The sequence below is a fragment of the Leptinotarsa decemlineata genome, unplaced genomic scaffold (assembly GCF_025532065.1).
Source record: "Leptinotarsa decemlineata unplaced genomic scaffold, Ldec_3_MD MMD2_tig00000008_RagTag_RagTag, whole genome shotgun sequence".
NCBI classification, from domain to species: Eukaryota; Metazoa; Arthropoda; class Insecta; order Coleoptera; family Chrysomelidae; genus Leptinotarsa; species Leptinotarsa decemlineata.
Window position 1 is genome coordinate 15,376,255 of NW_027412537.1, and position 27,280 is coordinate 15,403,534.

The 27,280-nt window shown below is 36.3% G+C and overlaps 2 protein-coding genes across 2 annotated transcripts in view; one reads left to right on the top strand and one right to left on the bottom strand.

Moving 5' to 3' along the window:
- The window catches only part of haf (leucine-rich repeat and fibronectin type-III domain-containing protein hattifattener), a 79,693-nt gene extending 64,109 nt beyond the window's left edge, over positions 1 to 15,584 (bottom strand). Inside the window, exon 1 of the mRNA XM_074171139.1 lies at positions 15,378 to 15,584. The gene's annotated coding sequence lies outside the window, so the exon portion shown is untranslated. The remainder of the gene's footprint in view (positions 1 to 15,377) is intronic.
- Rab3GAP1 (RAB3 GTPase activating protein subunit 1) overlaps positions 1 to 23,313 on the top strand; it is a 92,839-nt gene extending 69,526 nt beyond the window's left edge. The window contains exons 3-4 of the mRNA XM_074171138.1: positions 20,842 to 21,538; positions 22,614 to 23,313. Coding sequence (XP_074027239.1) covers positions 20,842 to 21,538; positions 22,614 to 23,195 — 1,279 coding nt within the window. The 3' untranslated portion in view covers positions 23,196 to 23,313. The remainder of the gene's footprint in view (positions 1 to 20,841; positions 21,539 to 22,613) is intronic.
- Positions 23,314 to 27,280: the final 3,967 nt, after the last annotated feature.

Here is a 27,280-nt window from a genome sequence, read left to right on the forward strand (position 1 = left end):
TCCCTTCATTATTGAGAAACTGGGTATCGTACCTCTTGCAGAGGTACGATATGAATAATGCGATTCGTGTATTCAATAATAATGTTCAATTCATGTTCTGAAACATTATAGAATGTTTGCCTTGAGCTCACATAAAAACATAATAATAATAATGGCATTTAACGAACCATTGAAATGAAAACATGAGTCTGCATCCTGCATTTTCTTGATGAATTAATTGCTGTTTATTGTCGCTTTCACTTGACATCCGTAAAAACACCGTTAATGGTAAATGAATATTGAATCGTTTACGCTTGGAATTGTATTTCAATCAAAATCTAGAGCTGCTACAGACTTCGCTTTTCGAAATATACCGTTTTCTAAACTAATTAATCGCTGCTTGGAAAGTTGTAATCAAAAAAATTAATAGACAGTTTTCTGAACTTCATGAATAAAACAAATCGTATTAACAATATTAGCTTAGTGACTTCAAATGAGAAGTTTTTTTTCATATATTAAGAGGATTCAAATGCTGTTTTAAAACACTGAAATAAAGATTTGGACAAAATACATCGTCTGAAAAAATGTTGGTTGGGTAACAGGATCAATTTTTTCTCGAAAAAATCAATGGTTTTTATGCCGACGTTTCGAATTTAATAAAAATTTTCTTCAGGACTATGTGAAAATGAATTTTCATCAACATATCTCCCAGAAAACTTATAACTGTCGCCAACATAACGCAAGTCGATTGATTCAGTCAGTATAAAAATTGCTTGCTCGGAATTCGATGAAGTCGACGAAAGCCGTTTTTATCTGATCCTAATTGGCAAAGGTTCTACCTAAGAACGTTGTCAAAGTGCTTGAATAGATGATATTCGGTTGGCGAGAGGTCTGGGAAGTATGGTAGGTGAGGTAGAACTTTGACGCTCAATTCGTTCCATTTTCGGTCTGTGTTTTGGGGAACATGCGGACGGGCGTCGTCGTGGAGCAGGTCGAACGAGAAAAAACTCACCTTTCTCAATCCCCCACTTAGAATCAACAAAAAAATCAATTATGTATGACAGCAAAAAGATATATAACAATTTGCCGCCCTGTTTGAGAGAAATCTCCATACACCATATTTTACGAAAAAAGATCAGAAAAATACCTTTGCATGAATCCTATTATACCCTACAGGAGTTTTACGATAATGCTAACTTTCTTGTATTGTGATAAATTGTTGTATGTACTGGAATACTATTTACACATTTAATTATACACATTTTCTCTTTAGATTATAATAAGGTACGTTAATGCTCACTTTTTGTGTTGTGAACATTTTTGTATTTGTCAACTTGTGTTATGTAGAATACTTTTTGTCAAGATGAATTTCTCTAGTTCGGACTTCCATTATCTAATATATGAAATTATTTGAAATCTCTAAGACACCTAAAAGAGAAGAATTAACACACAGAAAGATCAACTAACTAGTTTCGACGTGGAAAGCCTTCACACCAACGTTCTGGTCGAAGAAGCACTCCAAATCATACAGAGAAAGCTATCCAAAGACGGGAACCTGAAAGAGAGAACGAATCTACCTATAGAAGTAATTATGGAATTACTAGGATGCTGTGTACGAAACTGTTATTTCCAACTGAAAGAGGAATTCTTTACACCAGATGAGGGACTGTCAATGGGATCGCCACTTTCACCAGTCATAGCCAACATATATATGGAGTGGTTTGAAACTTTGGCCATTGAAGAAGCCCACAAGAAACCTCGAGTCTGGTTGAGATATGTTGACGACACCTTCATAATATGGAACCATGGAAATACTGAACTAGACGCCTTCCTGAAACACATCAACAGCATGAGACCTTCCATCAATTTCACAATGGAGAAGGAAATCCACAACGAATTGCCATTCTTAGACGTTTTGGTGAAGAGGACTAAGTGGGAAACATCAGTAGATATACCGAAAGCTCACTCACACGGGACAGTATCTGAACCAGAAATCCAATCACCATTAATCGATTAATAGAGGAATCATCAAGACTCTATTAGATCATGCTTTCGGGCCCTGTAATACGAAGGAAGGTCTCGAGAAGGAACTAGACGTCATCAAAAATGATTTTCAACGGAATGGCTACTCCAAAGCGATGGTAGAGAAGACTTTGGCTAAAAGACAGCAGGAAGGAAGAGAAGCCGTCACAATCAGTGCTTCCACTTCCCTACATCAGAGGATTATCGGAGAGGATAAGATGAATTGGTTCCGAATACAACATAAGAACCTGCTTCAGATCCGGTAACACTATCCGTAGCAGTCTCACGAAAACCAGGCCACCAAACGCGGACTGCGATTCCAAGAATTGCATTTACCGGATACCCTGTGAGTGCGGAAAATCCTATATTGGTGAAACTAAGAGGCAATTGAATGTTCGCATTGCCAAGCACAAGAAACACACACATCGAGGGGAAAATAGCAAATCAGGAATAGCAGATCATATTTGGACCCATCAACACAACATCGAGTGATCCCAAGCTGAGATCATGCACAGAGAGGAACATTGATTTAGGAGAAAATTCAAGGAAGCCGCATACATTTTGTCCAACAACGTATTCAGCTAAGCTAGCGTAGAGATACGCAACGTATGGAAACCCATCATCAAGCGAATGGAAAGCGGGGATAAGTGAAAGTACTCGAACGACCCATAAATAGTCATCTCTCGGAGGAATCAGTCCAGTCATCACCCGAAGACGATTGTAGATACCAACAATCGAAACGTCGTGAACTAACGTGGCTTGGAATCTCTCAACTTTGTATTTTCATTTTCTTTTTTCATTTCTTTATTTTTATTTAATTTTTGTTCAATTGTTCTATTTTTACATGTATTTTATTTCACTGTTATTTCATTTCAGGTTTTGCTTAATATAATTTTTATTTTCAGCTATTCTTTAATTCTTCTCTTTTAATTCTTCTCTTTCAGGTGTCTCAGGGATTTCAAATCATTTTATATATTAGACAATGGAAGTCCGAACTAGTCAAATTCATCATAAAACACTGTCAATCACCTTCAAACAAACTTTTTGTCAAATTAAATTATGTACCCACTTTAGCTTATAGAAAGCTTTGTTAATGAGAATATCTTTTCTTGGACTATTGATTGATTAATTGATTGGTTGATTGTGTGTAAACAACTCATGGATTCTGAATCACGATAATGAACCTCCTTACTCGTTACTGCTTGTTTGTAATTTTTCGACCAAAAACAAAACCGTAATCGTGTATCAGCCACCGTATTAACCAGATTTGGTCCCCTGCGAATTTTTTCTGTTCCCAAGATTGAAGATACCCATGAAATGACGGCGTTTTGCGGTGATTGAGGAGATGAAAGCCAAATCGCTGAGGGAGCTCAAGTACAAGGAGCTCGAAACTGTTCTGGAATGTTCCATAATGTTCTGGGATGTTACGAGATGTTTTTGAACGTTCCAGACCATCGTTGAACATTCGACAACATTTGAGGATGTTTGGAAATATTCTGGACTGTTTTGGAATGCTTTCGAATACTCCTAAAAGTTCTATACTGTTCTAGAACTTTCTAGAGGGCGAATCGCCCTTCAGATACAAACAGAAACCTTCTTCATGAACAAGCTGATGTGATATTATGAAGGAAAAATGTGAATTTACATGTAATTAATAAGCTTATCGTGTATTTTTCAATAATCATCCGAGTATGAGTGTGTCACGAGTACCAAAGTAAGTGGTTTTCTGTAATGATTCGTGTATCTGCAATGGCGGACAGTTATTTTTACTGTATGGTTGGGCATATCGCACTTCTCAGACTGGCATTGTATGAACCGTCATCAATTTATCATCGAGTACTGTATATTTTCTGTTCCGTTCCTCGGCCAGGCTAACCAAATGGCGTTTAGAATAATTTCAGTACCAGATCGAAGTAATTCGGCTTGATTTTGACACATGGACGGCCAGATGAGAATTGGCAGATGTGTAGTCGATTAAAAAAAAACAATACACTTGGAAAACAAAGTGAAACATGAAAAAATTTGTTGATCCAACAACATTTCGTAAATTTCATCTCTGATCAGAGAATCAGTCTAGTAATATCTTCAATAATGGATATCAGTGACATTTCATTATGAAATTTTCACTGAACAGCTTACTGACCATGCTTGATCAGTATGAACATGGCTGGGGAATTATTGCATAGTGAAACACGTGTTGGGGCTTTGTAAACTCTTCAACAAAAATATCATGATAAATCTTCATCAAGTATGGGTCATTTCCATCACATATATTAAGTAATAAAACTGCAATTCAAGAGAAAAGTCATATATTTCCACTTTTCCACTTCCACGTGTTTCGCTAAATAATAGCGTAAATAATATTCAAAACGGAAAAATGTCTTTTCAAAAATGTATTTATTTCACAAAAGTACAATGAGAGACGACTTTCTCTTGCTGTTCTCATGGAAACATGATCCTACCGACTGCGCCAGGGCAATATACACGGAGCAAAAAATCTCTTTAAAAATATATATATTTCATAATAGTAGAATGTACCTACAAGTACAAGTTGAAATGATGTGCATCGCCTCGCAAGTCCAGATGAGGGTTTCTTGGAAAAGCGCTGTCAGCAGATCGCGTTTCCATGAGAAGAGCAAACGGTGAGAACAGTCGTTTCATAATTACTGCCTTCGCAAGTTAAAAAATGACGGGCTAATTTTAATCTGGAAGGAGGGAGGATTTATGGAACGACCGCTCCCACGGTTTGCTGTTCTTATGGAAACAAGATCCTACCGACTGCGCCAGTTGAATACACGGAACGGAAAATTGTCTTTTCGAAAATGTATCTATTTCATAAAAGTATAATGTACAAGTACAAGTTTATTACTAATTCTAGTGATGGTCAAATCTAGAAAACTGTATTCACTTTCATCTCAGTCGTGAATTCAATCGAAGGGTGGATGGAATTAACAAATTCGATATACTTACCCAGCTGCCGACCTATACTAGTAAAACAGACTAAGATATCATCTGTTTCAAAAATCAACAACATTGACATATGTCACATTTCAAAACTCCTCCAACATCTGTTAGGAATCACACGTTGAAAGGTATGACCTCCTTAGTCCTTAGCTCGCAGAAGTGTCGACTTCTGAGGGTTGTCGTTCGTAGGGGTGCGACACCTGGTTAACGGAAAAACAGAAACAGAACAGACAGAGTTCTTTGGAGTAAGTTTGAAAATAAATCGAATCGAAGAAAAAACTGCAATTTACATTTGATTTTTTTAAATCTGAAGATTTCTGTACGAACTCTAGATCTTCCTTGACAAGCAGAATTATTGAATACGCCAAGTTACTGATGAATAGAACATTTTTCGTTGTGAGTAATACTTATCGGGGTGATACAAAAAGTTTGCCATTTCTATAGCCATAAACAGTTTTTTGAAAGGTAAAAAAGAGCGAGAGAAAACTTTGATTTCCTTATCAAAAAATTACTTTCGATCATTACGATAATGTTGTAATTAATAAATCAAAAACAAAAGCTGCAGTAAATTCTAAATTGCAGGAACAAGTTGGAGAAACGAAAAATCACATGAAGTATTCGATTAAACGGAAAAATTGGTCGATACTGAAAAAAATTAAATGCAATTGAGACGATAATATTTCAAGTGCCTGAGAAAGAAACGACAATTCTAGTGGTTCATGAATTATTTTATTCAGTAACGGCGGCTTCTTGATACGGACCTGTTGCGGTACCAAAGTGGGTCAACATATCAGCTCAATTACCTAACTCGTGTCGCTTTTTCTTCTCATTTTTACATTCAATATATTACCTTTCCGTCAGGTACGTTTAATAAGGAATACGCACTTGTAACCAAATCATGAGACCAATTATTTCCTACACCTGTGGATTCATTATCAAATTAGTTTCGTATCATTAATGCTTGCTAGTTCGTCTAATTGCTTTCTCAATTTTTCCGAGAAGAAAGTGTAAATTTACACGACTTTCGACAAAGTTTTAGCGAATCTCTGCTGCGGATAGTCTCATTTTTTGTCCAGTTTTTACATGCAACAGCATGTAAGAACCCTTTAAATTTTACTACAAAACTTAACTACAAAGATGTTTTATCTTGTTACAGAACTATTACAAATTTCATGCACATTGAAATAGTCTTAATTCACCATAAATGAGCCAATTGTTCTTTGTGAATTTTTTTGTTTGATAACTCAACTCATGTCGTGTTGCTTCCAACGTAATCTCTCATTTATTATGTGCATACACCGTTTTGTGCTTTATTTAAATGTACTGGAGACAATCGTTATTTTTTAACCATTCTTCCATAAAATTTTTTTTTGTTCAATGTTTGGAATAAATACTACATTTTTCACTTTTAAACCGGCAACTCAATTATGTATACCTATGGCATGGGTACTTGAAGATGATTCATTACTCCGCTGCTAGAGGAAATAACAATTATAATTGGAGGTGTTGGAAATCGATTAGTCTCATTAATATTGGGAACCCCAAATAAAACGTTATCCCAAATAAATAATATAAGATTATAATTTCCTTCCCTCTTTACTTTTATTCTGAATTATAAGTAGAATTGTTGAAAGAGGTATTGGAACACACTGAACGGTATATCACCTTCTATATCCTCTTATGTTGCCCAAAGCTGTTTTTCTGTAGATTTAGCTATTTTTACCCTTCATCTAGTTGGAATTTCTTCTATTTTAGATGCTATCAATTTTATTACAACAGTAATGAATATACTAGTATTTTTGTTTCTGGTGTATTATGGTGTATCCAAGTTTCATCTACAGTAATTATTCGGCGCAAATAATGTGAGTTACGAGGTTGCCTTTTATATTTCGGGATTAGAGAACAAAAACAAATATTGATCATCAAAAATATTCAAAATATTCCCCATGAAGGTCTATACACTTTTGCATGCAATATTTTTAATGAAAATAACGGAATCACATTCAAGTTTTCACGCAAATTAACTAAAACTAAGACCTAATATTTCAATTTAAATCTTAGTTACCATGGAAATGATATTACAGTTTGACACTTGTGAAAGATTTAAGTGTACTATTGTCAACAATATTCACCCTACAGTTCTTCGAATTATTTTGTGTCATGGCTGCAAGATTGAGCGTAAGAGAGAAAATTGAAATTGTACGCCTTTCGGGAGATGACTTTAGAAGTGCTAGAGAGGTTTGTAGAGTATTTAATGAGAGACATCCAGATCGTCCTCGTATTAGCTGCGGTACGGTAAATAAAATAAATAAAATATTCAATGAAACTGGTGCAGTATCAAAAATGATGTTAAAAAGTAATCCTGTACCAAGACGAAACAGGAATGACAGGAATGATCAAATCATTTTAGATTATTTCGGAATTAATCCTAATGCCAGTATAAGGAATGCCACTTTAGATTTGAATATTCCACGAGAAACTATTCGGAGATGTCTCAAGGCGAAGAATATTAAACTTTTCAAGCCAAAATTTTTACACACACTTCAAGAAGGCGACGAAGCAAGACGCCTGGAATATTGTTTATGGGCCCAAAGGGAATATTTAAACAATAGAAATTTCCTAAAAAATATTTTGTAATGAACGATCAAATTTAATTGTCCAGTTAGATGGGTGTTCAGTTCCTTATGCCAGAGCTGTGAGGCAATGGCTTAACGAACATTTTCCAAACCGATGGATAGACCGTGGTAGTCCGTTTATAGAGTGGCCACCCAGATCTCCAGACCTCACAGTTTTGGACTTTTTTCCCTGGGGACTTCTCACACAAAAGGTTTACAAAAACCGCTCAAGAGATAGAAATGAATTTTGTGCAAGAATTCGACAGGTATGTGCAGATATTAGCCCACAAGAACTAAGGAACGTAATCAGAAACATTCGTAAGCGCTACGACACATGTATCGAAATACGTGGTGGATTAGCAGAGGCTACTAGAATATGAGTTAGAATTAATTGTTGCACTGAATCGAAACATTTCAATAATTAGTTATTAGTTACGTTTATTAAAATTTTTTGCTTCATTGTTAGTTGAATTGTGTGAATGTAATTCCGTTATTTTCATTAAAAATATTTACGCTATTTGTTTTTTTTTCATCTGGCGACACTTTATTGTTGAAATCATAAAAAAATATATATATTGTGACTGTTAGCTGTGTGAGTTTTCGAATTTTTGAGTTGTCATAACTTTGTTAATAATGAATATTTTTCCATGAAATTTTGATCATACCTATTTAGAGGCACTCTGAATCCAGTGGCGTAGTGTTTTTTCAATAAAAAAATCGGTAATAAAAAATTCCGATTTTCGACTAAGAAAAAAATATCGTAGTATGCCCTGAAACTTTAATAAACATTTCAAATTTTGTCCCAAAGAAGACCTTTTAGTACTTGATATTTAAAAAAAAAATTATTAAAATCGATTTACAACTTCAAATTTTAGGGGGATGTTTCCATTAAAAATGGTTCACACTCTATATATGTATTTTATTTTCCATGTGACGTATCCTATATCATTTTGTGATCTTGAAGGATTCAATAAACATTATTATTATTATTATTATTTTAATTGATCGCAAAAGTGAATGCTTCATTTTTCGACCCAACACTTATTTTGATTTGCAATAATTTCACATATTATTAGTCAAGAAAGAAGAAAAAAGGATCGTTTGGAACCCTAGGTGTAATTTATGCTATAATAGCTTATTTTCATGATTCAAATTAATTCATCTCATTAACATTAGTAATGCCCACTCGGCTTTAATTGACTCCCAATTTACGGTATTTCGGTTAAATAGGACGTAACAGGTTTTAATCTGAGAATGCTACTCACTTCTAAACCCATTGTATACTTTTTCTTCGGGTCAAATAAACAGGTAATCAATTTTGGTGCTGTTATTTTGGAATATAATTAGTATGAAGATTTTTAATATGGGAAGATTTGTGTAATAAGTTTTGGTAATTCGTAGCTTTTGATCGCTATCGCAGTAGCCTTGAACGTGCCGAAACCCGGTCAGTATCACTAATTTATTTATAAAGTCTACCGTTTGATTTCAGTCGAATTTTACTCTTCTCTGAACTACAAAAATAAGTCAAGGGGTGAAACATACCCTCCATCATGATCAAAAAACAGTATGGGAGCTCACAAGTTTTTCTTGAACTCGCGCAGGGTTTTTATTATTATCGTTCACGCAGCTATAATTTTATGTTGGTGCTTTCAAAAACTAAAATTATTTGGAAATAATTATTATTTTCTTTTATGTACGTATCTTTCCTCTATACAATCTTCATATATAAATATATATATATATATATATATATATATATATATATATATATATATATATATATATATATATAACCAACAAAACGTGGCAGATACTAAACTGGACATATAACGTCAATGGTTAGCAGTTTCTTTCAATGAGATATTTTTTCAATTGCCTTTTGAATATGCAGATATTCATTGAGTCCTTAATAGAAACATCTAGCTTATTATATAGTTTGGGTCCAAGGTATAGGTGACTCTTCTGATAGAGAGAGGTTCGGTGAGGATTCGCTATCAGCAACCCTCTAGGTGTAGTTGCGTACGGGTGGTCTTGTTGGTTTGCCCTTAATTTTTCTCTATTGTTATAAACGTAGAGACACATCTCATATATAATCAGACAATGGTTGCATAATACAGATTCAGGAGAACCTCTCTTCCACAATGATTGGACATAAATCTCAGTGCATAACAGTTCTTTCGTAGTTTATCACATAGTGAATCTATGTGAGGATTTCAACTGAGCTTATGATCTAGAATTAGACCTAGCATTTCTGTTTCTAGGTTGCATGTCACCTCTAATTGGCTATCTTCAGTTTCGGTGGTGTTCTGCATTGAGAATTTCAGTAATGCTGTTTTGCTGATATTTAGTGCTAAATGATTTTCATCAGCTCATTTCATTATTTTCTCATATATGAATTCTGTTGTTTCTGCAAGTGCTAATGTATTACAATCAGTGACCAGAACATTTGTATCGTCTGCATATGCAACTATATGTACCTTCGAAAGACTATTTAGGTATTGTATCAAGTCCTTCGCATAAATAAGAAAAAGAAGTGGTCCGAGTATAGACCCCTGTGGAACTCCTTGCTTGCAGGCCAAGGACTGACTATGAACACCTTGGATTATCACTGTTTGTGACCTGTTTCCTAGATAGGACCACATCCAATCTTGGGCAACTCCACGAACTCCATGGCGATGCATTTTCTGGATTAGTACCTAGTGATCAACACAGTCAAATAAATAACAAACCACTAATTTATAGTTTGTTATCTAAGGCTGCTACTACGTGTTCTATGAAATCATATAAAGCTGTTTCCGTGCTTTTATTTTGCATGAAACCATGTTGGTTTGTCGAAAGTAGTTCATTTTTGAAGAAAAATTATAGTAACTGATTTTTAACATTCATTTCGTATAACTTGGATATACTAGAGAGAAGACTTACTCTTCTATAGTTCTCATAGCTATTTGAGTCTCTTTTTTTGAAGATTGGGGTAACGATTGCAAATTTTAATTTCTCAGGGAATATTCCTCGTTCCGTGGAAAGATTTATCAGATAGGTCAGGGGGTAGACTATTTCTTCCATGAATTTTTTCAAAAGATTGTTTGAGATCTGATCATACCCGCTAGCATTATCAATCGAGTCCCAGACACTTTGCTGTCTGGATAGCAACTGCATGACTAACCTCTGTGAAGTATGTTGCATAAATGTCTTATGGATATCATTCGATATTGAGAGTGGTAGTAGCTGGGAAAGTAGTTGTTTTCCGTGTAAGGAAGAAAACTCCAACGAGGAGTTGGACAAACTACAGATATGCGGTTGGTTACCTCGTTCACAGCATATGCAGGAATCACTTAAGTGAAGAACCCTGCACTGACATCTGGATGTAATCTGGATGTAATCCAACGCCCTTCGTGGTATCAGCCAAGGGAGTAGGAGGGAGGAAGATTGGAAGAAACGCTGACACAAGTGTATTATATGTGAGGGGGCAAAATAGAAATTGATGAATAAATAAATATTTTTTGAGAAAAATGAAAATTCACCTTGTTTTTTTAACAGATTTCGTAAGTATATCTCCTCGATACAGTCTACAAAGCTATTTTGATTTCTAAAATTTAACGTAATGGAAAGAAGCTGGCTTCATCAGGAAAAGATATATTAAGTGCAGATCATTCGAGTTAGTGACAGTCAAAATTGACAGGTTGGTACAAACATCTAAAATAATAACTCTCCATATAAAATAATCCTTTCTGACAGTATCCATTGTTATTCTCCGCACATCTATCTTGCATCAATTTGTTATTATAATGGACACACCTATTTCGAAAGTTTATTTGTGTCAATGCAAATGGTGAAGATGCTCCATCTGATTTCGTAACGGATATTGTTCACAGGAATGTTTACAAATTGCCATTGGCATCAAAGAATTGTTTTATTCGCAAAATCTAGGCTGGGTTCAGTTTAGAACTCGGTAAATTCACTGACGACTTTACGAAAGTGGGTTGTAAATTTGACCGTGATTTTTGAAATCAAAGCAATTTGTTTTACCGGTTCGAAGGAAGAAACTTCTAAAGAAACCTTAAGACAGAGCGAAAGGGTTGCTTTTAATATTTTGTGGGAAACTATCTTTCACAGATTCTGACGTCAAATGTGTGTTTTTATATACTGGAATCTAAAAAATCAATAAAACTTGGCTTAATATATTTTCAGCAGCTTCTCACTGCAAATCGTCTCGATGATTGACAAAATTTATTTATTTATTTATTTTATTTATTTATTTCATACACTATTCTACAGGATGTACGCAATTACAGAATAGGAAGTAACAGTGGCATTTACAAATATGTACTTATGTACTTACTCATGTACTTATGTATAATATGTGAATCTATATATGTATAAAAAAATAATACAGAACTGTCAGTTAGCTAAGAAATGTCTTTCGATTTGTATAATCTGACAATTGAATATATCTAGGACGTGACTAACAGAATTGGAGGTATCGCACATTGTATACATTGTAGATTTTTTCATTATATTTGTATGCGGAGTGTTGAGATAAAATGTGACACTATTCCTAGATGACCATCTAGGAACCCAAAAATTCAACATATGTAACAGTTGAGAGCAGGTGATGGTATTGTTTATGACCTTGAATAAAAAAAAAATGAATAATATTTACGCCTTACCTCGGGACTACAAAAATTGCGAGTTACAACCAATTAATAGGGTATTCCTACAGTAGTATACAAGCCTTCAAGTTTAAAAGACATATATTTCAGGGAGCACCTCTGTAGGGCTTCTAGTTGATTTATATGACCCTGATAGTAGGGACTCCACAAGACAGATGCATATTCCAGCCTAGACCGAACTGAAGTGAAATAAAGTAATTTCAATGTTGAAGCTTTTTCAAAGTCTTTTGTATTTCTAACTAAGAATCCATACATGCTTTAAGCTGCTATTAGAGTAGTATCAATATGTTTATTGAAAGAGAGGGATGAATCAAAAGTAACACCTAGATCAGTGAGTGTATCAGGACGCTCCAGAACTTGATTATTTATGACGTAGTTGTGTAAATTCAAGTTCGTTTTCAGTGAGTAAGACATTACATTACATTTGGATATGTTGAGATATAGATTATTCTTCCGACATCATGTAGCAACGCGATTTAAATTCAGGGCGAGACGTTCGCAATCATTAGAAAAAGGAAATCAACATCAATCCCTGCTCCGATATCATTAATATTGAACAGTAGGGGTCCTAGATTTGCTCCTTGTGGTACACCACATGATTTGGACTTCGAATTGCTTCTGCATCCACCGTATTCTCCAGATCTAACCCCCAGCGACTTTTTCCTGTTCTCAGACCTTAAGAGAATGCTTGCAGGAAGAAAATCCAGAGCCGATGAAGTAATAACATTTTTAGTCGCTCATTCATTTGATTGAAATCGCTCCTGATGGGTAAAGTTCTCGAAACCCTCCTTCCAGACTATCATAATGAACAGGTGAATGCAAATCACCAATTCTCCATCTCAAAAATGTTGGAGAAAAATATTCATATATTTAATTTAGCGTTTTATCTACCATGTCATAATACTATTGCATGAATAATCATTAACATATGTTCATTCAAGTATGAGTAATCTTCTAAATATGTCGACACGTTTTAGAACAGCAGGTACCTACGCCATACGAAATACACCGCTATAACGGTCATTTCTATAAGTTCGTCCTTGGGTATGGTGGAACACCGTTTCTTATAAATGAGTTTAATAGTCGCGAATCGATGATATTTATGTCTACAATCAAAAGCAATGTGTTTCGGATCAGATTTTATTGACATAGTTACAAACTCGAAGCTATTTTTTCTCTGTTGGACGTTCATCTCTGTAATGAAGATATCCTTTTTATAGCTTTTTGTTCATATTCTAAAAATTTGGAAGGTACTGTCAATATTTTCATACCTTTCTCTGAAAATAAAACCTTCCATCATCAGTTTCTTTCATGAAACCAAAGGAAATATTGAAAAAGCAATTTTCAGTCTTAAATATTGAAAAATAATGATGAGAAGTTGAGAGGGGAAGACTAATTTCGTCCGCACTGTATAAAATGTTTAACTACGGGCCCTGAGAAATGCCGAAAACTTGTTGAAATTCAAGAAAATCGTGAAAATAGTTTTTCTCAAATTTGAGCTAGATGGGTTCCTTAGTGATTTCGTAGAGATTTTAAGTAGTTTTTTTAGTTGCTTCAGAACAACAGAAAGTGAAGATAGCAATTTGATTTCGAGTCAATACCTTTTCACTGGAAAAATTCAGTTTTGAAAATGCTTGTTGTCAATTGTAAGCTAGATGGGTTCCTTAATAATTTCATAGTAATAGTAATAGAATTATTAGATAAAAATAGAGTGAACCCAGTTATGAAAAGAGAAATCATTGACCTTCTGTCGTTATATCTCAAACAAAATTATTTTCAATTCAACAACAATATGTATTTCTCTTCAAAAGTCTCTCACTTGCGGAAATTTTCATGGATAACCTAGATAAGTCGATTTGTAAACATCCTTTGATTGGGAATTTCTTGTATTGGCATAGGTATGTGGATGGCGTTTTGGTATGTTTTACAGGTACTGAAAACATTAAATTCACTATTGAAGTAGAAGCAGACAATTAAATCAATTTCTTGGACTGAACAATTAGTAAAATGAAAAACAACACAAAGTAGCAGCTTATAATAAGCATGATTCACAGATTAGTCAATGTTCCTTTTTCAATAGATATTTTCAATAAAGAACCTAATATCGTCAAGCAAATTGCAGTAATCAATGGGTTTAAAGCTGAATTAATAAACAAAACACCTTCCAAAAAGTCTACGGAAAAGCGATTCGAGAAGTTTTTCCTATTGATAAGGTAGATAATCAAAGTTATAGAGCTTCAGCGTATTTTTGACAAACAACGGAAAAAGTGGCTTCATTTTTGAGATAAGAAGATATTAAAATCGCATATAGAACAAGTAATTCGTTGGGAAATTTAGTTAAATATGATAAAGACAAAACATCCAAATCCGAGAAATCAGGAGTATATAAATTAAACTGTGTCCTAAGGTATATATTGGTCAACTTGGCAAAACATTTAGGAATTGAATCCAGGAACACCCTATGAGCTATGTAAATAAGAAAACAAGTTCAACATATTCAAATCAGCTTTTAGAAGAAATTCATATTTTTCAAATAAATTTTGTGGAGATCTAATCGTGAGTTATAATTTATGAAATTACTATGAATCTTCATCAAGTAACGGCTGAATCAATCAGAAAATTTCGTAGAGGTTTTTAGGAGTTTTTTTTAGTTGCTTCAGAACAACTGAAAGTGAAGTTAGCAATTTAATTTCAAGTCCATACCTTTCCATTGAAAAAATTCTACTAGATATTCTCAATTTGAAACTCAGATTTATCTCTGTCATAGTTCCTGTACCAAAAAATCGAGCTTTGACAACATAGACATAAATAAAAAAAGGAATCTCGATAGTATTTATTTTGTTAATTGTGAAATGGTGCAGAAGGGATGAAAAAACAATCATTAACTTCACAAATTCAACCCGATATTTTGAATAATAATAACCATTATTACCTATATTTCATTTTCCATTTGACAGGTTGAAAATTTTAACGACCGTCACACCCAATTCATGTCATACATATTTTTAAACACTATTCTCAGTAACATTCGTTTCGAAAACGATATTCCTTCTATAACATTGTTGGTTGTAACATATCCTTGAGTCATTGAAATTCTTGGAACTGACCAACGCAACATCTTACTCACCTTCCGATAGATTTTCGTAAAACAAACAGAATACCAAAGCCGCAAAAACACCAAAGTTCGTTCCGCGTTCCTCGCGGTATCGATGACCCCAAAAAAAGTCGCGTCCAAAAAAAATCGATTGCCGCACTTGCCGTATCGAACGATACCTTGTATTACCACATCTCACCACTTCTTGCCGTTAACTGGTGCACCGCGACCGGAGAGAGAGCTTCTTTTGGTATGCGGGCCGTCCGCACCTGCCTGGGGGCTTAGAAGAAGCTGGACCTGCCCGACGGTGCTGCTTGATGATCTTCACCAGGAGTTGGTGGGGTTGAAACCGAAGGGATGAAGGAAAACGTCTGTCACAGTGATATGTTGCAGAAGTAATTTTCGATACAGCGACTACATGATTGAAATAATACTTAATGAAAGGGGAATCAGAGCATTACTAGTAGCTAGTCTTACAATTCCTAGAGAACGTTTGAATGTGTAGCGAATTTTTTTTTAAATTACCTCTTCAATTAGCAGCAGATTATAAGAGCTGGTGATGTCATTGGTATCTGTGTATCCACTAGCCCCATATTTTGCAGTTGTTTCCTTAGTTGACAGTGACCAGTCAGAAATCCTACTGTTAAGCGTAGATTTTTCCTGGTCATCGCCAGATATTTCTTCGACGCCAGCTTCCCGAGGCTAAATATTGGTGGCACTCTAGTACTAGCCCGGAGGTAACACGTTAATGTGCAAGGCTAATAAGGCTTGTCTGCTGTTGGTACAGATTGTTATATTTTTACCAGAAATTCTTCTTCTGCTTATTTTTTTGTGGCGATTGAGATATCAGCCAGTTCTGTTTGGACCACGCTGGTATTTTCCCCATTCTCCACTTAATCCTTAGGCTTAGTGATCTTGAGTACACTCCAAATCCTTAGCTTTCTTTGTTTTTTGAGTCGTCTGTATATATGCGTATTGCATTTGTAGCATCTGACTCTGTATTCTGTTTCACTTGTATTTTGTAGGGTTTATTGAACACAAACCTGAGTTCAATTGCATCACTGGTTGCCTGCAGCAGAGGTTGCGCAGTAAGCGCTTCTCACCATAGGCCCAGCGTCAATTCCTACTGATGCCATTGGTAAAATAGAACTATTGAATGTAGGGTGTCGCAAGGAACCGTACTCGGCCCTATCTTGTTTAATATCTACGTAAACGATCTGGTTTCAATAGAAAAAGATAATAATGGCTAGCATTCGCTGGTGACACAGCACCATTACACAAAGCCGATACATGGGATGTATTGAAAATAGTTGCAAAAGAAGGCGTTTCAAACAATGACCAAACTACAGATTACTTACGTTGAACATGAGAAAACGAAATATTTACTCTTCCCATGTAACTCCTCATTACCCCTACTACCCACACTCCCAAACTTCTACTGTCTCCCCTGCAAATAAAATTATCTAGTTGGGATTGATTATAAAACCACATATGAAAGGAGACCTACACTTTTCTTACCTGATAGGAAGTATCCTATATAAGTTCAGTAAGATGAAAGATGTTATAGTGATAATAGTACGTAGTACAATTAAAACAGACCAAGAAGAAAAAAACGTTCAGTATAAAGGTGAATGAGCGAAGTGTCATCGACCAAAGCTGTTTTTAACTCAATCTGGAGCATAAATCAGACTGAATTTGATCGACGGCATGGGTTAGGTTGGCTTTGAGTACCGCTATGGTTTATGGCTGATTCGCATGCACTCACGACTCGAGAAAACCCTACAAGAAAAAGTCTAACAGGGTCAATACGTCCGATCTCGGTGGACATATCACATCACCTCCACGTGAAATAGCGCCATCCGGTTGGAACCACATCATCCAATTGAAGCCTAAAGAAGTTGGTACTCTTGGATCTATAGTGCTCGCCTTTGACAGTGATGGCTTGACCAACATCATTCCTAAAGAAATATGGATCGATGACGCCGCCAGCCCAAAATCCACACCAAACAGTGACTTTTTGGGATGCATTGGACGCTCTTGGAACTCATTTGGATTGGTATCGTCCTAAATTCGGTGGACATTTCACATCACCTCCACGTGAAATAACGCCATCCTGTTGGAACCACATCATCCAATTCAAGCCTAAAGAAGTTGGTATTCTTGGATCTATAGTGCTCGCCTTTGACAGTGATGGCTTGACCAACGTCATTCCTAAAGAAATATGGATCGATGACGCCGCCAGCCCAAAATCCACAGCAAACAGTGACGTCCAATGCAGGATGCATTGGACGTTTTTGGATCTCATGTGGATTGGTATCGTCCTAAATTCGACAATTTTGTTTGTTGACGTACCCATTTATCCCACACGTCGTTGTCTATGGTCGTTTACCTCCAGTTAGTGGGGCAATTGAATTTTATACGGGTGCAGGCCTAAGTCACGACGCAAAATTCGCCAAGTTGTGGTCTGCGAAAAGTCGAGTTCTTGTGTGCGACTGCCTCGGATTCTCCTGCACACCCTCACAGTGTAAAATGGGATAAGCGCACGGTACGTTGCTCGAACAGTGCAGTAGACCTAACCCCACTTCAAGCAGACTGTGACTTAATCGCACCAGTCAGGATACCTCTCAGCTCGTCAGCCAGAGTACACCGTCACATGGTGTCAGCGAGGTGGTGAGCCAATCAGATGTAGTGTCCAGCCAACCAGCGCTTCGGTAAGTACCGAGCGGGAGATTTGAATGGGTTCGGCCACTTCAGCGAGACGCTTTCACACCAGCTAGACACCTAGCTAGAGTACACAGTTACGTGGTGTTAGCTAGGTGGTGAGCCAATCAGACGTAATGTCTAGCTAACCTGCGCTTTTTGGTTACCCACGCGGGAGAGAGATGGAGATGGCATCGAACTGATCCGTTTCAAAGATAACGAACGTAGCCAAGCAGCCAGTGACGTCATCACACCAGTCAGGTTGCCTCTTAGCTCGCCCAGGCAACCAGAGTGCACCAAATTGTCACCCAGCTAGCTGGGCTGGGTGGTGAACCAGTCAGAGTGTACCAAACTGTCATGCAGCTCGTTAGCAGCTCGAACCCATTTTGATAAAACAATTTCATTATTAACACGTGTTATTGAATGTTACATTCACCTATGGGGATTTTGCAAAACAAACTAAATAAATGACAACTGATTTGACAGATATAGCTTCAACAAGATGGCCGTTATCAATTGTCAACGTTCTGAAGTTCCTCTTGGAAGACCCTTGGAAGGGGTTCCCAGAGTCCAAAGTGACATTACTATGAATTTATTTCTATTGAAAATTCGCTTTCATTAGCAATTGGATATCGTTCCGCTTCATTAGCGGTCATTACAACATATATTGAAATTTGTTCGTTCTTCTGAGCGCATCTCCAAATGTCAGTTATTTGCCTTGGCAAGTAAATTAATCTTTCCGATTACTTTAAACTATACTTTCGCCTTTCTGTTTCCCGTATCACTTAATTCGTCGCCATTATCGTTTTTGCAGTGATATGCGTTATTAAGTCCTCGTAACAATGCATAATCCGTTATTAAATCTTTTGTGAGTGTGGGAATCGGTTTTCAAATCAGAATAACTGGAAACGTTGAGAATTCTAATTCAATTTTCGCTCTAGTTGGTTATTGTCCTAGCCACGCACATGCCAAGAAACTTCTCGCAGTTCATTGACAACCTTTCATAGTCGAAAGAAGTTATGATTGGTAGCCACGCAATCTTGCGGGTTGGTTACGAACTGAAGATAGAGAGATTGAAGTCTCACTTGGATTATTTCGATATTTATATATGTAATTTTGATGCGTATCTTGGTCTGGAAGAGTTGTGGTGTGTTCGATAGGTTAGGTTAGGTCATAAATTACGACCTCTGGAAATAAAGGTAATTTGATGATCCGAATAAATATCAGATTCGAAGAAGTCATAAGTTAATGAGACATGCAAATTGGTCTATGATTATTTATCTGATAAATAAGTCGATTCATTATTCAATGCGATTCAATTATGTACTCAATGATAATAAGATTCTGGATCTCAGCCTAAACAACAAAAATAAAGAATCCCATTTGTTTGAAGGTGATTGACAATGTTTCATGATGAATTTCACTAGTTTGGACTTCCATTGTCTACTATTTAAAATGATTTGAAATCCCTGAAACAACTGTACAAGAAGAATTAAAAATGAATAGCTGAAAATAACAATTATATTAATCAAAATAAACCTGAAATGAGATAATATTGAAATAAAATACAAGTAAAATTAGAACAATTGAATAAATAAAAAATAAAGAAATAAAAAAAGAAAATAAAAATAAAAAGTGGAGAGATTCCTAGTCACGTTAGTTCACGACGTTTCGATTGTTAGTATCTACAATCGTCTTCGGGTGATCACCCGAATCTTCTTGCAGAGATACGGCAATGTCCAATTTTTGATCTTCGACTAAAACATGTGGCCGGCTACTTCTGGACAAGTCCTTCACTGTACCATGTTCTTCAAATTTGTGTAAGATCTTACTCACAGTAGCCTGGGGAATGTGATTTTCCGGATATTTTGCATTTGACTGCGCAATCTATCCCCACATCCCTACAAAATCAAGACTTCGATACGGTGCCTCTCTAACAATACCATTTTTGTTTTGCAAATTAAAAAAGAACACTTTGAACGTACCCAATTAATAAACTAAACATACATACAATTTAAATTTCACCCAGAAATGCCACAATTTTAAAACTGACTCAAGACAATAGTTCTTATCAGGGCATTCATTTTGGTACAAAAAATGCAACAATCTTTTTCTCTTTATGGGATACACTGGTCAACAATTGCTTGGGATGGAACTGATTTAATGTGTAAGTTTTTGTTGAAAAAATAAAGTCCACAGAATGTTAATGCTACATTACGTTATCAGTTTTACACATAAATCAATAAAATTTGTTGTGGTGCCTGGCCCGGTTGGTCTTTAGAAAGTAGGTACCGGTGATCCTTAGCAATTGTTGAATAATGTACATCATCACCACTTATTTCGTTTTTGCAACGTTAATTCACCCGTAGATAGCACTAAGTAGGTATTTCTAACTTTTTTGGTTTTCAAAGAGTTTTTTCCCATTTCGTGGTAACCGCATGAGTAAAAAAAATAAAGGGTATGGTCAGATTCCATTTTTTACGAACTTTTCAATGAGCCCATACACGACATAGGTTTGCATTTAAAAATATTTCATTTTATTGCAAAAAATGCGTACAAAGTGAAATCAACTGACGTGTTTCAGCGTTTTTTTCCTAAAATACTGATCAAAAAGATATTAATTTTATTCCGCGCACCCCTGTATAATATGTAAAGGAAATATCATTTTCTACAGCTTATCATTCAACTCCGGCTTTTCGAAACTAACAACAAATACAGCAGTGTAATACGTAAATCTATTAGTCATCAAAAGTATATAACAAAATTCTACTATCTTTATTGTAATACGTTATTTCAGATTAGCCCCAGGCTTTCCAGATCTGCGCACATGCCTCCTGAACCAGAAGTTGCAAATGCTGAACAGTTCGATCGAGAGAAAACTCTCCAGAGACAACAGTCGTCCGTCCACCTACGACTCAGCAGAAGAATCTTCTACTGACGACGAAGAGTTCTTCGATTGTTCAGAAAAACCGGCCGAAGAAACCAAAAGAAAAGTCAAGCATTCTCTTTGGAACCAACCGGCAGGGCGTCTCACCAAGTTCGGCGATCTGAAATTGCTCAAAACTGGCGATTCCCTGTACATACCCGTCACCCAGGACCCGGTGCTGAAAACGGAGGATCAGCTCGAAGAAGACACCGACATCCTGCTCAAGCTGGGCTCAGACGCCGAAGCGAGCGAGCTCAGAGCTAGGATCATGAGCGCTTCGCTTCTCTCCGACATGGAGTCCTTCAAAGCGGCTAATCCGGGGTCCGTCCTGGAGGACTTTATCAGGTGGTACTCCCCCAGAGATTGGATCGAGGAGGAGGAGTTGGACGAGTGGGGTCAGAAGAAGGGGAGTCTTAGTCCCAGGATGATGATCGAAGAAAATAATATATGGGTGCAGATGTGGAAATCGGCGAAACCCGTACCCGCCAGCAGGCAGAAGAGGTTGTTCGATGACACGAGAGAGGCGGAGAAAGTTTTGCAGTTTCTGGAGTTGCGGAATATCTCTCAGGTATTTTCGACTTTTTTCATTTATTAGATACCTACTCAAATGTTTGCCCAAAAATTCACACCAAACTGTGACTTTGGAAGTGCATAGCTGCGATCGAGCAACGTTATCGCGGTTTGAAAGATAACGATTCGAGCGTATATACGTAACCGTCACATACTTGACTAACTGCGCCACGAAAGCGCTACATAAAAAGCGTTACGCGAAAAAACGTTACGCGAAAGCGCTACACAAAAAACATACGAAAAAACGTTAAGCAAGTACTTGCAGGCAACCTGGCTGGTGTCCCAGAATCGGTGTTGTTGATCTACTTCCCAAATTCGACAATTTTGCTCGTTCACGTGCCCATTCCTCCATAAATGGGCCTCATCGCTGAAGATGAGATGATTTGAAAATTAGGGTCAGTTACCAACTGCTCTAGAGCCCATTCAGCGACCACACATCGTTGTCTATGGTCGCATACCTTCAGTTCCTGGATCAGTTGAATTTTATACGGGTGCAGGCCGAAGTTACGACGCAAAATTCGCCTCGGATTCTCCTGCACACTCTCACAGACAGAGGCGATGCTTTCGGCAGATTTTGCATTTCGTTGACGTGAGAGTGTTGGTAGATCATTTACTGATCCGGTAGACTCATATGTATCCACCACATTCCGAATAATCCTGTTGGTAGTACTATTATGGCGAGAATGGGAGAAGCGCATGGGCATAGTGATTGGGCAATACAAACTGAATAAATAACAACTAATTTGACAGATGTAGCTTCAACAAGATGGCCGTAATAACTAGTTTAATAGAAATAAATATACTTAGCACATTTTCTGTCTGTTTTCGTATCTGATGACAAGTTCAATAATGCCTTGTCATTCAATTAACAATTTCTCTCAAAGCGTCATTCAGGTCAGTAAATTCAACATTTTCTCGCCACAATTTACTCCAATATGTATTTCAAAATGTAATATATCAACTGTTAATTATGAAATTATTAATTAAGACCGTTCCACATTCAACTAACTGCTCGGCAGAGTTTGATATCCCCATTCCGCTCGAATTTTAATTGAAATTCGTTTTCATTCCAGGTGGCAGAGCTGATCATTCCAACCCTTTCCCATGCCGCCATCTATCGCCTGGTAGACGAATGCAAGTTTATTACATCGGAGCTTTCAGAATCATCCATAGACCTGCTCTCGCTAGCGCGACAGGGGGCGAGACTATCGCGAGATGTGAAACTCCAACCGAATCGTTTCGAATCTTTCATCAAGGAGGTGTCAGCACTCGAACTGCTCGTCTCCCAAGTGAACTCTATCCGATACAAAATCGACCCTACTAGCACCGGCGACGAATCATTGAAGATAGCGAATCTGGTTGTAGGCAGAGAAATCAGCATCGAAGGGAAGAAGGACTCTCCAGTGGGAAGCCGGCTAGTCGGTATGTTTATAGATGCCGGTTTAGTTGAGAAGGTAGTACCGGATGAAAGTTCCTTCAACAAGGTTGAGAGACTAATATTCCCGCCTCCTTTGGAGAGAGACTTTGTCTTGAGCACCGAGCTTTGTAGGCCTGCAAGGTATTCTGCGTCCTGCCCCCAATATCTGAGAGGCATCTCTAGCGATAACGAGAACAGACTGGTGGGGGCGTTCTCCGAAGACATCGTATTTTTTTGAAGGGGTTCCGCCTCGGGGGTTGTGTGAAAGATGTAGATTTTATGGAAGTTTCATTGTTGTTTTTCTAATTTGAATGTTGGGCGGTATTGCTCTTAATGATTAAATTTTTTACCAGCTGTTTTAGATTTTAATTCAATGTGGAGTGTAATTTCAGTACGGACATACACCTTTGAACTGGACAAAATTTACGTGAAAAGGCTTCGTTTTCACTACTTTTCGAAAATAAACACAATTAGACTTGTCACCGAAAAGGTGCTACCATTTTTTTTTCAAATGTAAAGAGGCGTCCTGTGATGTACCGTTTAATTGGCTTCCCAACACTGTTTCATTTTTACAAATCGGTTCAATCGATCCTGAGTTATCAACAGTTTTATATTCATTCGCAAAACAAATACCGATTTTAAAAAGATATTGGCTTCAGAATACTCAAGTTAGTCTCAGTCAAAAATGATAGATAATTTTTGCTCTGGTTGAATTCAGTAAATGAGTGATAGCTGCGTTATACCTCGGCCAATTCAGCCGATTATATTTCGATGCATGATCTAAGAATAAACCTAGAATTTTTTTAGACTTCTCCCTTTCAGTTCCAACCCAATTTTTGAACTCATTAGATTTGCCAGGCAAGCCATTGCGTGCCTGGCAGGTAGGATCGCCCGCTCCGTGATTTGAATACACCTCGGCTGTGCAACGGCACGCGATTTGTCATTAAAACATTAATGAAAAACATTGTCGAAGGCAGCATTTTAAATGACAAGTTCCGGGGTGAAAATACATCCCGGCCCGCCAGTGTCATCAATCGGGCCCGCGACAGCCAATGATTTACTGTCATCAATCTGGCCCGCGACAGCCAATGATTACCTAATTGTTGTTACTATTGCTGTGATAAGTTCAAGAAGAAAACACAGAATGATAATTACTTGGTTTTATTTACTTGCAAGGTAAAACTTAACGACAGAAATGATGACAAAGAAAACTTAACTTGAGTATCTAAGTTTAAGCATAATAATAACTAACAAATAATTGAAGTGACTCACAGTAAAACGAAAACACTAATGAGATTTATGTAATTGTGACTTTCCACCGACAATACTTTGTAGTTGTGGATCAATTTTACTTGTACCAATTATCAAAAGAGATTTTAGATACTCATCGGTTAATTGAGATCTGTAAACATTATTTGTGTACTTCATCTTGGAAAACATTTTCTTACACAAGTAAGTAGTACCAAAAACAGAAAACAACCCACGAGCAAATTTATGCAAATTATCAAATTGTTCCAGTGGAAGAGTCTTATATAAAATTCCAACAAAGATGAATTTTGATATTTGTTCTTAAACATATCACTGCGCCGTAAATCAATAATTTCCATTTGGACTTCCGGAGCCAGGGTTTCAATGTCAGAATCAAAAGGATTTTGAAAAAGCTTAATTTCATTCGCAAATGACATCAAAATCTGAAAAACGAGTATCAAAATTTATCTTCAAAGCACTCAAAGTTTCGATTGCAAAATTGACGAGAAATTCAGTCTCTGTAGTGTGGCTGAATATTTCACATGTTTCAAAATGTGTGAAACATTTTTTACGTAATTGCGATTGAAATAGTATTATTTTCTGCTTGTATAAATCAGGAAGAAGCTGATTTTCTCCTTGCAATCTCAAATTCAGTTCGTTCATATGATTTGTCATCATATGATTTGACAAATCATAGTTCATATGATTTGTCAAATCATATGAACTATGAATATGAACTAACTAACTTCCACATCCGTTCACTATTTTCTAAATCGGCAAAAGGGCGCTGCTTCTCATTTAAAAAAAATTCGATCTCTGCTCGAAGTTCAAAAAAGTGCTTAAGGACTTTTCCGCAACTAAGCCAGCGTACGGCAGTATGATATGGTGAATCATTTTCTCCAATCTGTTGAATAAACTCGCGAAATTGCGGTGATTCAGCCCAGTGGATCTGATGAAGTGAACAACTGATATGACTGGTTTTAGAACTTCAGACATATCCAAACATTTTCCGCACAAGGACTTTATTTCACAATATACAGTTTCGCTTCCTTCGCCTTTCCTTTTCCACAAACCGATTTGAATCGAATTTACAAGAAAGATTTGAATGAAATTTGGCAAAATCAATTCAATGAATCTCGGACAGGCAAAAACTTCAAACAGCTCTTCCCAAAGATTATTGGAAAGAGATGGTTTGAACAAGAGAGCGACAGAAAATACATAAATACAATAAACCGTTTACGATCAAATCACGCTATCTGCCCAGCTTACAAATTCAAAATTGGATTAACAGATAATCCTCTATGCTCATGTGGACGTTATGGCGATCTCAATCACATCATATTGTAGTGTTCGCACTACATCCACAGTATAAATACCCTTTACTCTGAATTCAAATTTCATAATATCTTTTTTCCAATAAACTTAAATTGTATGTTAACTTCAAACAACAGAAATATATACAAATCATTATACAATCATCTAATAAGATGCAAAATTAAAGTATGAATGATCGATTGTAAATATAGTTATAGTACTACTAACAATATATTCAAATGTAAACAGAAATTGAATCGTATTATGTACAAACGCATTGAAAAAAAAAATCTATATAAAATTAAAAAAAAAATTAACAAAAAAATAATAAGAGAACCAAAAATATAAAACAAATCAAGAAAAAACACTTATTTGAAAAGAAAAAAATACGAAAAAAATCAAAATGCAAATACAAAAAGAAAAGAATGAAAAAAATACAAAAACAAGCAGAAATGAAAATTCAAAAAGCAAAAAACGAGAAAAAAATCTATGTTTGAGCTACTACTCAATGTTACTTTCAAATAGTTTTTTATTAAAACAGTCTGGCTAATTGGTTCTCCCAAAGCCAAAAATTTTTTAAACCACACACACACATTCGCCTTTCCTACGCAGACTAACTCGCAGTTGCGCCGCTAGCTTTTTTTATGCAATTATTACTGCCATCTCGAGGTGATCGGAATATGCTAGCTAGAACCAGAACTTTCTCGAACCAACGCGGTAATTCCAAATATTTAATTACCTCTAATGCCACCTAGCGGGTAGCTGAAAATGATAGTACATAGTACCACTACTCGTCATTAGATGTCGTTAAGTGTAACAATACACAATAATAATTGAAATGCAAAAAAAGCGTGAGTTTGCTTAGGTCACGCACTTTGCGACTATCCTAGTCTAGAAATATAGTTAAGGGCAGAAATTGGCCCTTGGAACAAACTGAAAAAATCATTATGGTCCGAAGGCTTCAAAGTTTGGAGACCCCTGTTCTAACTGAACAATAATTTATGTTCATTGTCGTACTGACATTTGTTGACGTTTTTTTATAAACAAACAATAACTTAACAAACCTAATCGTGTCGTTGGAATTGCCATATGGCAGATAAAAAGGAATATTTCTAGAAATATCGATATTAATGTGTTTGTCTTCAGGAAATCATTAAATGTTCCGCCATTTTGTAGTAGGTGAAGATATTGACTTCATATTCTAGGGTTGTGAAGTATTCGTCAGGAGCTTCAAAATGATGTGTCCCAAAGACCCCCCTTTCCATTTAATTTTTTTCCCAAATGGCGCCCAGTCGCCATCTTGAAAGTTTCATCTGTCAATTTCTCTTCAAAATAAAGTATTCATGCATTAATTTCAGTATCCCAAATTTCAATTTTTCCAGTTGAACCGTTCAAAAAATAAAAGTGTGGGGGACATTAAAGAAATGCACTGTATATATTTTACATTTGGGGTATTTTTCAACTGGAGATATCTATGTTCATTTTCAATGAGTATGTTACTAATTTGCACAGTCACCTTTTTTTCACTTCAACCGTATCTATTTCTTCAAGTTATTTTCAAAAAGCGGAATATTTTAGTCTGCTAATTACCATTGAACCCACCGATTGCATGTAATTATGATGGAAACTAAGATAGTCCGACCTGAAGTCTATAGTTAACAACCAAGCATTATCATTTCATAAAACCACAGAGAAAGTTGAACACGCTCGCGCATCATATCATGCCAGTTCCGCAGTGGTTTTGTATTGAAAAAGGCATCT